At 35.5% G+C, this 12,158-nt stretch overlaps 2 protein-coding genes across 2 annotated transcripts; one reads left to right on the top strand and one right to left on the bottom strand.

The window, feature by feature from the left end:
- The first annotated feature begins 596 nt into the window (after positions 1 to 596).
- LOC130933413 (basic leucine zipper 10) lies at positions 597 to 5,500 on the top strand. The gene is made up of 6 exons (XM_057863024.1): positions 597 to 929; positions 2,221 to 2,400; positions 2,472 to 2,549; positions 3,578 to 3,643; positions 3,934 to 3,999; positions 4,087 to 5,500. Exons 1-6 carry the CDS (start codon positions 705 to 707, stop codon positions 4,957 to 4,959), a joined length of 1,488 nt encoding a protein of 495 aa, XP_057719007.1. The 5' UTR covers positions 597 to 704; the 3' UTR covers positions 4,960 to 5,500.
- A 146-nt stretch (positions 5,501 to 5,646) lies between these two features.
- On the bottom strand, positions 5,647 to 11,577 carry LOC130934219 (subtilisin-like protease SBT4.15). The gene is made up of 11 exons (XM_057863807.1): positions 11,488 to 11,577; positions 11,274 to 11,365; positions 10,969 to 11,066; positions 10,721 to 10,864; positions 10,540 to 10,645; positions 8,697 to 9,207; positions 7,920 to 8,020; positions 7,619 to 7,846; positions 7,081 to 7,189; positions 6,776 to 6,989; positions 5,647 to 6,271 (listed from the first exon to the last, which is right to left on the bottom strand). Exons 1-11 carry the CDS (start codon positions 11,575 to 11,577, stop codon positions 5,730 to 5,732), a joined length of 2,235 nt encoding a protein of 744 aa, XP_057719790.1. The 3' UTR covers positions 5,647 to 5,729.
- Between the last annotated feature and the right edge of the window lie 581 nt (positions 11,578 to 12,158).

The following is a 12,158-nucleotide window of genomic DNA, read 5'->3' as shown; positions in this document are numbered from 1 at the left end:
TTTTTTTTTTGCAGGTTTCAGGTTCGAGTCCAAATTCTAGAGATTATTTTCTCACTAATCAAAAGGTTCTCAAAGACGTGTGAAATAGCACAGAATCTACCTATAGTGCAAAAAGTATCCTTATCAGAACAAATATATTTGGATTACACTAATTAATTATAATTTTTGGGGCTTGTTAGAAAAAAGAACAGAGGAAGAAAATGATGAGACGCCAAAATATATAATTTTTTAATTTCTGAAATTTTAGTCCAAATACTTTGAATTGACACTACTATAGTCTGAAAAGGTATTTTGAGTAATGTATGACCGAAGGTGGAAACTGAAATGAAGGGGGAGGACTGAGGAGGCAAGAAAAGAAAGGAAGGAGTAAGCCGACTTTTGGAAAATTGCAAGTGCGTCAGATCTCCTACGTGGGCAAGCTGAATGAAACGTGGCAGTCCAAGATACATGGCCGCTTATTATCGAAGATGTCCACTTGTGAATATGAACGACACGTGGCACTCGCACACTCCTTGTGGCCCCCCGCTCTTCCGCTAGCCACTGAACAAACTCATACATACCATTCCATTTCCTTCCCTCTCTCTCCTTCACACTCTTTATTTGTTCGGTTCTTCGCTCGCACTAACTCTTTCATTTCACCACCGTTACACCGTTACACTTTTCTTTTTCTTTTTCTTTTTGTTGTTTGTTTCATCGTGGAGGTGATGGAAACAAAGAAGCTGTGTGCTTTGAGCTATTCAACTTCTTCGTCTGCTTCGGAGGAGCACCGTGCGGATCGCCTCATTAAGACAGAGATTGAAGCGGCAGAGACTCTTGCTGACTTGGCAAACCTCGCCATGCGCGAGACCACCGCCTCTCGTTCCACCGACGCACCACACTTCACGTGGCACTCGCACTCGGATCTCTCTCGCTCTGTCCCTCTCCCCGGGGTTAGTGTTTTGTTTTTAAAGTCTTTGTTTTCTCTGTTAACTAATTACTTAATTATATACTCTTTGATTTTATTTAATCACGAGAATCTAATAAAAATTTCACAGTTAAACGCATGTGAAAAATAGTCAATATTTTGAAAAAATAAAAATTACTATAGAAGCACGCGTCAACAACAATTACAAATAAACTATATCGGAAAGAACATTAATCAATTTATTCCTTGTACCGACTAACGAAGTGATGCGAGTGGAGTTACTATTACTATTTCAAGTTTCGACGTGTGAAGTCGGATTAGTTTTCCATAATTGATCAAAACTGTTATTTAAGAAACGAACACGATTATGAACGAGATTGGTAGGTGGTTTGTTGTTCCCAGCTTATTGTATTGCGGAATCTGTTGATTGTGTTGGGGTGCAGTTCCTTATCCTTATTTAGAGATGAAGAAGAATGCGTAATCTCTTTTCAGTGTGTGGATTTAACCTTTCATGTTTGTTAAATTTAGGAAACATGCGAAAGGAGAAAAGCTCAAGGGCACAATAGCAATTTCATCATAGCTAGTTTCGTCCATGTGAAGAAAACCAGTTAAAATATGTATAGAATTTGTAACCTAAATTATATATATTTTGTTATTATAATATATGAATATTCGGGGCTATCAATCTATGACGTCGTTTAAGTTGCGGTTGTTTCTTTCTTGGGACTAGGACAGGGGATGGGGAATGGGACTAAATTTCAATTTTTTATAATATTTCTTTCAAAAAATATTCTTCTTTATAATATTTCTCAATCCCAGCTTCACTTCAAAACACAGCCTTGGTGAATTGTGTCATGCCTAATTAAACTTTCTTCATCTCCTTATGATTTCCTTATTCTAGTATTATTGCTTCTTATTGATAAACAATCTTGCCCCTACATTTTCTGGAAGAAAAAAACAAATAACTTCACTTCACTTGGATAACTCATTTAATTTATTCTTTCTTTTTACTTTGAATGTAAATGGAGAAGTCAATTAACTGTAGAACACACTCTTTAATCAAGAGTATTACCAAGTTGTAACATTTCATGTAGAATTTAGAAATAGTATAATTTGGAAAAAAGGCTTCGTACAATGAGAAACTTTTGATAAAAACAGCTACAAAAAAGTAGATAGCCCTGGATAATGTTGAATTCTTATTCTTCCTCCAATTTGATGATCAATATTGATCTAATACGTTGTATTTCCATTTTAATAATGTTGTTTTTGTTAACACCACATTTTACCAAGCAGCTTTGTTGGTTTAATTTTGGCAGGGAGAAGCTATTGCAGGCCAGCAGCTAGATGAACGATCAGTTGCTTGTAATTCTGAACAAAGAGAAGGGAGGCAGGATGACTGTGCAAGACATATGAAGATGGAGCAGGATGCTGATTCACTGAAGACTACTAGTTACTCTGCGGTTCGCTGCAGCAAGTCAAGGCGTAATTTAACTGAGGTATAAGAAAGCTTGAATTTTCCTCCACTGCAATGGTTTGGCACTTGAAATCTAATTGGCTGTTTGTTTAGGAAGAAAAAGAAGCACGGAGGATTCGCAGAATATTGGCAAATAGAGAGTCAGCAAGGCAGACAATCCGTCGTAGACAGGTGTTTTGCTTATAGACTGCATAAAATCTTGACCAAACAGTGTCTTAGCCAATGCTTGGTGTGTTTTGCAGTACTACCAATCTTGGCTTCATATTTTATTGTTGACCTCGTAGTTTGTTTGTCAACTTATATTGCCTGTGCTTTTTTATCATTACTTCCATTTAAGGAAGGATCTTTACATTAGCTGATTTATTATTCATTCCCTCTCTGACACAGTTAATTGGACATTATTGATTCACACTGTATTAATTGATGATGATCTACACATTTCTTGAGGAAAATGAATGTATCCACAGTCCAGAACAGCAATTATTTATTTTAACATCCTTCAAACGTGGAGAATAGCCACAGTCCTTGTGTGCCAGTAACCAAAATGACAGAAACTTTAGAATGCAAATTACATGAAGCATCATTGTTGGTAATGAACCATAAATGTGCGTGATATGTGACCTGAAGCTAACGTGGTTATGCATGTACTTTCCCATAGCGCATAGTAACAATAACAAGTCTTATTTTGATTATATTAATAGTTGGGCATGCAGAAACCTAGTTTTAAATAAATGTGATACGTTCTTCATTCCCAAACTAAAGAAGTCATCAAAACTAAATATAAACCCATATCTGTGATGTAAGTGAGTAATGTGTGTATTGGTATGCCTATTTGGAATAAATGCAATATTGGCATGCTATGTATTATGCAAGGTAATCTATCCTTTTAATTAGCAAAACCTTTCAAGCATGACTTTCACATGAAAATGTCGGTTTATAGATTTTTAGTTACGGACTTATTAATGCACAGTTTAATTTCTATGTAAAGGTGACACTGTAGATTTCGTTCCATATTACTTGTGTAAATGAGTAAATATGGAAGACACCTGATACACGGATATTTCTAAACTGACATAGAAGAGAACAGAGAAAAAGAAAGAAGTATTCTTGCAAGTGTCTAATTGTTCTAACGGGTTATTGTCTATTTGGAAGATTGAGTAGTTTATTTTTTTTTATGTTTGTTTGTTGGTTTGCTTCAGGCTCTGTGCGAAGATTTAACCAGAAAAGCTTCCAATTTAGTGTTGGAGAACGAAAATCTGAAGAAGGTACGGCAAAAATGCTAGTTATACACCAAAATCAGCCATCACATATTTGTGTACAAATACATGTATAGTTCAATTCATTTTTAATGTATATTTTGTATTTCAATATGTATTCTACTCTGGTGGCTGATTTTAGTGGTTAATTTTTTTTGTACACCTAGCATAGTTGAGGTATGGTATTGTTCACCACTTTTCTTCATCTTCGTGGATGAGGCACTCTCTAAGATATTATTATTATTAATTGGATGTTTGTCTGATCTTCACTCCACATTTATAAAATTTCTGGTGACAAGGAGAAGGATTTGGCTTTGAAAGAGTATCAGTCTTTGGAGACTACAAATAAGCATTTAAAGGCACAAGTAAGATATTCTGCTATTAAGAGATTCACAAGAGCATAATCTTCTTGCTTGCAAAACTAGTAGATAAATACTGGGTTCCGTTTGCAGATAGCCAAGACAATAAACAGTGAGGTAGCCAAAGCTCCTGTTGAACAGGAATCATCTATGGCCGAGGTAACAAATTTATCTGGTAATGCCCCATGGTTCGTTTGTAACCATTTTCCAGTTACACGATTATTTTGGCCTCCCATCATTCAGTCTTCTAATCCAGTTCAAGTACAACATCCACCATTTAGTTCCATTCCCGTTCCGCCTACTGTTTCTCTGCCGTGCTCTTCTGAGACCGGCTCATTTCACAAGCAAAATAACCTTGCAAATGACAATAGGACACAAAATCCATTATATATGGTACAATGTCCCTGGTTATTCCCTCTTCCAGATTTTGGAAATGGACAACCAGCCCCATCTTCCATTGGCCTAATTGATAAACGAGATGAACTTTCTCTAGGTAAACAGTGTAGTTCTTCTTTGTCTTTGAATACAGCGGCAACTGTGGATTATCAACCAGATCTACCAATGAAAGCTAAAACTGTAGCTTCTGGGTGGACAGAGGCCAGATCAACTCATGATGCTGGCCACACAACTATAATGTTTCCATTGAATGGAGCTGAGCAGAAAACTGGAAGTCACATTATAGGGAACTTCCATGGACCTTCACTTGATCATAATGAGCATGTATCTGCTGTCAAGCAAGAGCAAGAACACGACCTCGAGCTTCAACTACATTCTGTTCCTAAGTTATCTCTGTCTTCAACAACATCTCACACTGCAACTTCTCCGCAGGAAAAGCAACAAACAAAGGTCTTATGCTCAGGTAAAAATGTAGTGGATGCTGTTGCTGCGGCAGAGGCAAGAAAGAGGAGAAAAGAACTAACTAGGTTTAAGAGCATCCATAACCGACAGTCCGGAATGCATTGTTGACTTCTCAATATAATCTTATGGATCAAATGTGCACCATTAATAGCTTTCACAGTTCGCACCTGCTTATGACCTGATGGAAAAATTAAGGAGAGTACATGTTAACTATATCCGTTGACCGTTGAGGGATGAGAATGAAGACCAAAACATATATATAGCACTTTGGTAGAGTTTAAGCCTTTTTTTGTATGGGTTTTTTACACGCTTTCGTTCTCTGTTATCAAATTCCTTACTGGGAGGATTATCCTCCCAAGGGAAGAGAAAAAGTGGGATCGTTGGTTTTGTGAAGTAGCGAAACCAGCTGAGTTCTTTTATAGGTAGTCGATTAGATATTATCATCCGGATTCTCGAACTTTCTTATGTTTAAGGCTTTGAGCAGTTAATCCTATTTATTGCATGCCTTGTACAATCACCAAGTCCGAGTCATATTACTTTTAAAAGTTATTCGGCAATCACCATAACATAACAGTTGGTCCATTTTAGGAGCGCATTCCCGCCAGCAATTTAGCAATGTTCAAGTGTCCCGTTTCACCCGCACCCGGTGATATGGCTCAACAAACGTTCTTGCTGCAAACAACTTAATTAGAATGGTTATCAACTGTTAACAGACCGATAGGGAGAAAAAATGGAGTGATGCATGGGTTTATGTCGTTCACAATTCGCAAGCAGAAAGATTTGATCATTCGTGCACTAAAATTCATTAGGCTAAACCAAATAACTAACCTAAATGTTTACAATGAAATCCTATGTTTTGAAATGTGCCTTCTGCCGCTTTACAACATTGATTTGTATACGAGTATGAGACTTCTGACGTTGTGTTTAGAATCTTGCCATTCAATTGATCCAGTCGACACCCGTGTCTCGTTCGCCATTGGTGGCCCCTTTAAGACAACTTTAAACGACAGCTCTTGATGCAATCCACTAAACACCAACGTATCTGGGATCACCTCAACTGAAACACCCTCAGGTGCTGTAACTTTAGCTTTATATGTTGCGGTCCCATATCCTACATTAGTCACTCTCCGATGAAAGACTGCGGAAATCTTTTCATTAGCAGACATAAGCTGGAGATGCACGGTGGGGTAGTTGAGTCCATCGGTGCCTTGCGCGAGCTTGGCGCTTGCGCAGTCAAAATTCTTGGTGCCTATAAGCATGCCAATGTTGGTGGCATTGTAGCCTTGCTTGCATAGGAAGGCGACATAGGAGTCTATTCTAATGTCATAAACTAAGCCAGGATGAACTGCTCCAGCTGGGTTTATCTGTCCTGCCCCAGCTGCCAGCTCCGAGAAATTATCACTTGTTTTCAAGGGGGTGGCTGAATCGTGGAGATGAAAATGTTGGATTAGGAAATAAAATTTAGTGTGATGCACCAAAGAATAAATAGTTTTTTTAGTTGTAATTATAGTGCGCTTGAATTCGCTTTTAAAGGGGAAGTATACCCTTTTAGGGTATAGGGTTTTTAGATTCACATTCATATACAAATTGAAACCGTAAATAGTATACAGAATAAACACAAAAAAATAAAGAAAAATAAAGAGGAGATCCACAAAATATTGCATTTACTTTTTCCGTATCTCTAGACATTTTTAATATGCATTAGAATAAGAACCTTTTCTAACTCATTCAAAAGCATTCGAGAAAATTTTCATTTCTAGTTAGATATGCAACTTTTAAAATATATGTACATACTTATGTGTGTGTATTTTATCAAAATTGTCATTGTAATTTAATTAAAAACACTCTTAAAAAGTTAACAAAGAAAAAGGCTTTGAAATTATAAAACCTAAAAATGTTACTTTACTTGTCAGGAAATTCTCACCAGTGGTCATGAGGGCTGATTTAATTGCAGCAGGGCTCCAATCAGGGTGGAAAGATTTGACATAGGCAGCAGCTCCAATGGCATGTGGGGAAGCCATTGATGTCCCTGATAATATATTATAAACTTCATAACGTGAGTCTTGAGGGTACCCTGTTATTGTTGCCAATTTGGAAAATGCAGCCAGAATGTCTTGTCCTGGAGCAGCCAAGTCAGGCTTTGCAATATATTCAATGTAAACAAGTTTAGAAACCAACCAAGCAAAATCAAACGCATGGTTGCAAGATAGGGACGTGGACAAGAATCACCTTGAGGATGTTTGGGTTGATAAATTGAGGGCCTCTTGATGAGAAAGAAGCAACAAATGGAGCAGGGATCTTTGTACTTGTTGTCTTGTGTATCACTGCTGTAGCATCCCTGATATCAAATTTTCGCATAGGTTCCCTCAGGTTAGTGAATTTTTATCATCTTAAAAAGAGTGATGATATATATAAATTCTTAAAATCACCAACTAAAATCAGCCATCATAGAATATATATTAAATATAAAATATACATTAAAAATAAATTAAACTACACATATATTTATATACAAATACATATTAGCTGATTTTGATGTGCAAATAGCATTTTTTATATGAATGCTCTTTTTTACTCTCTTTTTCTTTTCTCTCTCTCTCCTGTTGACTGAAAAAAAATTGTTGGCTGATTGTTGGAAATGTATCGGTTCTCTAATTAGAGCCATCCTAACCGCATATCCAAATTCTTGTAATTTAAAATTTTACTAGTAATCACATAATGTAATGTGGGCAGTTTTGAATTAAGAGGATTTTGAGGGTAAACGTACTTTGTGGAATTGATGTAGAGATCAATGTCTCTGCCATCAGTATTGGCTTCAACAAACGTAGCTGGAATAACTACGTTGTAGGAGTCATCTATTCTGTTATCAAGGCCTATGATAGTCCCTGCTCCACCCAATTCTTTGATGATCAAGTCTTGATTACCCATTCCCCCTAGGCAGTACACTATCTTTCCCTGCACCTTGTCCTTCTGTAATGTCCCATAATCACAAGAACTGCATCATAATAATTTATTATTAGATAAATACACAAGTTCTTTTAAATCGCATCAGGGTTCAGTAACAATACATTGGATTGCCATAGCCATCTCCAGTTCTGTTAGCAACAAGCACTCCATTAGTCAACGGGTACATCTTCTGCTCGGGGCAAAAGGTATTGATAGATAGTCCCTACAAAACAAACTTCCAAATAAGCTACTTGTAATAATCACTCAGTGCTTAATTAAGATTTTTGGAAAGTAATTTTTGTGCATCCAATTATCTATTACCTTTTAGTTAGAATGTAAGTGCTTATCATCTGCATCTGTTATTATTACATACAGTTAACTTATAAATAGATGGATTAATAAGCCAGAATAACACTATTTTTCTTTTAATACGATACAAGAATTTCTCGTTAGTTACAGAGAGTATAGAATTACAATAATGTTTGCACAATAATAGAAAATCAACCCAGACAATCTAGATACTTTATTTAGCATTTGTAAATTACCGCTAGAATAATTATGTAATTTTAGATGTGATAAATTTTGTTTCTCACGGTATCCCAACCCAATAGACTAAGATCTAATCTGTGGTGAATCAGATTTTAATTTCAGGGTTTGTCGTTAGCCAATCAAATGCTACATGTACAAGGCGGGATTTGAATCGGTGATGCTTGCTTCAACAGACTAGTGAGCTAACCACTAGAACAATCTATATTGGATTTTAGATATGATAAATATGTAATGATGGATGCTATATATTAAATAAGGTAATTTTAGTTATTATCTTCTTAGCATTGCCGATAAATTAAATTACCAATAAATTAAAGTTGAATATATGCTAAGTAATTAGTAGTACTCACTGTGGTGTTCTTGCCATTCCCCAAGGATACCACCGTCGTGAACTGCCTATCAACGGTGGAAGCAGCCACCGTCAGTATCCAAGGAGCAACATTCTCAACAGTGGAAAGGTGAGGACCGTCATTGCCGGCAGAGCAAGAAGTGAGAATCCCTCTCTTCATAGCATGGAATGCACCAATTGCAATAGGGTCATTGAAGAACTCCCTGGAAGGCCCTCCAATTGAGACCGAAATTAAATTGACGCCGTCAGCAATGGCCTCGTCGAAGCCGGCAAGCATGTCCATGTCGCTGCATCCAACAGTCCAGCAAACCTTGTACATGGCGATGCGGGCAGACGGGACGCCACCACGTGCAGTGCCTTTGCCAATGCCGTAGAGGCTTGCACCCTCCACGGCTACGCCTGCAGCTGTGGAGGAAGTGTGAGTACCGTGGCCTTGGTCGTCCGCCGGGCTGATGTTGTCGGGCATTTGGCTGACTGGGTCCAGGTTGAAGTATTTTGCTCCGATCACCTTGCTGCACATCGGAGAATGGAGTTAACGTTGTATGAAAACCCATGCAAAAATTTCCATCACAATGGGCTTAATTATTCTACAAAAGGGAATATTATAGAAAATTAGTAAACCTTGGATCATCCATTCAAAAACTAATAAGCATAATAGCTTGTTGTGTGATTCTAATAATTAAATTTTAACATAGATGATTCTAATAAGTATATAGACTAAATTAAGTGATCATTCATGTGAAAATATTTGTATGAAAATAATTATAAAATTATTTAGAAAATTTAATATATTTAACTAAACTATTAATAATAACACTGTTAATATCTCAATTATTATTTTTATATAAAATTATCTTTACATGAATAGTCGTCTTCAAATTAATTTGAAAAAATGTTTCTTTTATCCACTCTAGCTTAGTGTATATATAGACTTAATTTGGTAAAACTTTTACTTTTCAAAAGTAGTTTATAAAAACTAACTTTTAAAAGATGACTTTTTAAAAGTTGTATCGTTTATATTTGATAAATCAAATTAAAAATAGCTTTCAATAAACACAAGCAACAATAATTACGTTTTAACTTTTAAAATTTAGAAATGAGGAGTACTATGGGACCAGTAGTTTTTGTGATTTGTAGTCATCAATTAGTCATTAATAGTGTTTTTAATGGTGTGAGATTACATTTAATAGTGGAGAGTTACTTATTTTTCTTTTGTTGGTTAAGTGCGGGCCAATTTTAAATAAAAATGCTGTCTCCCTAAACTTTTTCTTTAAGAATACTATAATAGACATAAATGCAAGCATTAAATTTGAAAATTAGTTAACATATGCGGTTATATTAAACTTTTGAAAAGCTTAAACATCTAAGATAGAGCTTTTCAAAGTTGACTTGTATTTTTCAAAATTTAAAAATCTAATATTATTCTGTTAACTAATTTTTAAATTTAATATTTATATTTATGTCTATTATACTATTTTTAAATTTTAAAAATTATTTTACCAAAAATAATTGTTGTTGTTTGTGTTTATTGAAAGCTATTTTTAATTTGATTTACTAAATATAAATGTTACAACTTTTAAAAAACCATCTTTAAAAGTGAACTTTTATAAGCTACTCTTAAAAAGTAAAAGTTTTACCAAACTAAGCCTAGGTGCTTTCAAAAGTATCCTAAAAGCGGGAAGCACAATCACATAATTTTTTTTATTATCAAACATAAAATGAAGAATTTGAATTTTTAAAAAGTACAAACACCTCTTGAAAAAACTTTACCAAACCAAGCCATAATCTACTTTAATGAATTATTAATTTATAGAGATAGATATTAAGTGAAAATATATGCATACTTGTTGCAAGCAGTGAAGTTGGCTCCCGTAACACATTTGCCCTTCCATCGTCGTGGTGGAGGTCCATACCCTTTATCGTTGAAACTGGGGCAATCAACCCATATTCCTGTTTCAATAGAGCCAACACTTATTCATTATCCATTATTTTTTAATTTCTTCCTTACTAAGTAACTAGTGTTACCTGTATCTAGCACACCCACAATGATGTGGCTCTCTATGTTGCTGCGTCTCTTCACTTTCTTGGTCATTCCTATGAAATCCCAAGACCTTGTCGTGTGTAATTTTTGCCGTTTGTTTGGGAACACAGATACAACATTCTCCTCCTCTGTGCATGCATCATACACATAATAATGCGAATTAACATCAAACACATTGATGGATTAACTATACACTAGTTCTGTGACTAAATAATGTTACCATCATTATTACCTTGCAGTTTCTTTGCTTCATGTGGCAAAAGTCGTGCAACGAATCCGTTGAAGCTCTTTCCATAGCTATGTATTTTCGACACTCTCGCTAACTTCTTGCTGTTGGAATATAACAAGAAACGTTGATGAATTACTCTATTATTTAAAGCAACAGTTAGCTTGAATAAAATGATATTTAAAACACAATCTATGTGATATGGATTTTGTAACGTGGGCTTATATTATCTAAATTGACGGTTATTCTAAAACCAAGAAGTGTAACATAACATATTATGTAAGATTCACTGCCTAATTAAGATTATTTACTTTCCAATCGTTGCAGTCAGTAGATTATGGTGGTGGTCTTCCACGGCATAACTTCTATTCTCTGGTAATTCTCCCATGTATACAATGTACGGCTGTTAGAAACCAATTAAAGTGTGAGAACCATTGCCATTAGCAATAATGTGGTACCCCACAAAATCCAAATGCAACAGCAAATAAAAATGATCTCCTTCATTTGGAAGGATGATCTTATTACCTTCCTTTCATTTTGATTTGATCCTTGGATAAGTATGGGTGAACAAAAGAAACAAAAGAGAAGTAGTGGCAGTGGCAAATTCTGTGACATCTTAATTGCATTACCCTTTTTTTCCCTCTAAAAACAGTGTGCGTTGTGGTGTAAAACAGAAACAATAATGTCCGAAGTTAGTCACTGCTACCCAGTATCCACGACAGTTTGTTTCTACAAAAAAGAAAAGAAATGGCTTATAAACTAATGAATTAATTTTCTTGCACGTATATGCTGCAACGGCGCAGGGCGCATATGTTGGAATGTGACAAGAATTGACTAACATTATCTGCTGAGGATCAGTAGGGTGTCAGAACCGAACAGAACAGAAGATCAGAGATGAGAATTTGGCTGCTTGGATTTTGGATCTTAAATGGTTTTAAGTAATGGCCATTATTACCATTTTACCAACGTGCTTCAGTCAATGTACGATTAGTTTCAGTAGCCGCGCCCGTGAATCAAGCAAAGACTTGGTAACAATGATAAGGATGGAGTAATTAACTAATCAGTTAAATTAATCCGATGATTTTTTTTTTAAATGTATTTTTAAAAGATGTTATCAATTAAACCCGTCTTTTGAAATTATAAATTAATTACTTTTATCCTTTAATCACTTAATTAACGATTTTCATCAAGATTGA

Source organism: Arachis stenosperma, chromosome 6 (assembly GCF_014773155.1).
Source record: "Arachis stenosperma cultivar V10309 chromosome 6, arast.V10309.gnm1.PFL2, whole genome shotgun sequence".
NCBI classification, from domain to species: Eukaryota; Viridiplantae; Streptophyta; class Magnoliopsida; order Fabales; family Fabaceae; genus Arachis; species Arachis stenosperma.
The sequence above is the reverse complement of the archived record's forward strand: the minus strand, read 5'-3'. Positions and strand labels throughout refer to the sequence as shown.